Genomic DNA, 1004 nt, shown 5'->3' with positions numbered 1-1004 from the left:
GCATATACAAGTAGTTACACGTATATGGGTTCATTTCAACACATGTACCACTCACCTGTACGTGCGCGTTGGAAATTGGCGTATAGCTCCAATGCGACTAAGTCCACCACAACCCCTCTTGTGGCCGTGAGATAGCACACGTGTTCAACATCGGCAGCGTTTTGGATCTCAACGTCTTCGAATATGAGTGCATGATCATCTTCGTCCATCAGATCGCCCAGGAGTTCCCATATCTTGGCACCGTCCCATTGGCGGAGAGCGACCACGTGTCTATAAATAGCAGCCAATGAGATGGTGAGTATGGGTGTGTGCGTGGGGAGTGGGTAGTCGAGGAATATGTGGTCGAGTAATTCTCACCACTAGTGCGACCATATGTCTATAAATAGCAGCCAATGAGAAGGCGAGTATATCACGATATGTTCAGGAATGTTTGTTAGAATAGTTGCCGTATCTTCGCAGTCTGCTACGAGTGGAGTGTAACCAAAGATCTGTTAATAGCAGTCAGTAGAAAAATGTTTATGCATTATATTCTCTTACATATCCTTATGTAATTTCAGTAATGGGGTGTGACCACATGCCCATAAACAACACACAATAAGAAGCTTAGTATGAATGGGTTGTGTGGGGGCCTGTTCAGGTAGTATGGTAATATGGTAGTATGGAAGTATGATAGTATGTTGTTATGTTAGTATGGAAGAATGAAAGTATAGTGTAGGGTTATACGTTATTTGACACCATTCCATTGTCGGGGTGCGTGTCTACAGGTATTCCATATATATATATATATGCATTTCACTTCATGTACACCGTTCATGTACGTACCTGTAGTCAGCTGTGGACTGCCACATGACAAGCAGCAGGCTCACAATAGCGTGCAGCAGTCGCGGTGTCGGTGTCGTGGGGCTGGACAAGGTCTCAAATATCAGCTGCGGATAGCAAAGAATACATGTGATTTAAAAATATATATATATATATATATATATATAATATATATATATATATGT

General features: G+C 42.2%; 1 protein-coding gene across 1 annotated transcript in view; it reads right to left on the bottom strand.

The window, feature by feature from the left end:
- Positions 1-848, bottom strand: part of SARC_12070 (hypothetical protein) — a gene marked incomplete at both ends in the record, with an annotated part of 2588 nt that extends 1740 nt beyond the window's left edge. The window contains 2 exons of the mRNA XM_014293831.1: positions 56-270; positions 823-848. Of these exons, the coding sequence (XP_014149306.1) occupies positions 56-270; positions 823-848 (241 nt within the window). The remainder of the gene's footprint in view (positions 1-55; positions 271-822) is intronic.
- Positions 849-1004: the final 156 nt, after the last annotated feature.

Source organism: Sphaeroforma arctica (genome assembly GCF_001186125.1).
Source record: "Sphaeroforma arctica JP610 unplaced genomic scaffold supercont1.2050, whole genome shotgun sequence".
Classification (NCBI taxonomy): Eukaryota; class Ichthyosporea; order Ichthyophonida; genus Sphaeroforma; species Sphaeroforma arctica.
Note: the sequence above shows the minus strand (reverse complement) of the source record. Positions and strands in the feature narration are given on the sequence as shown.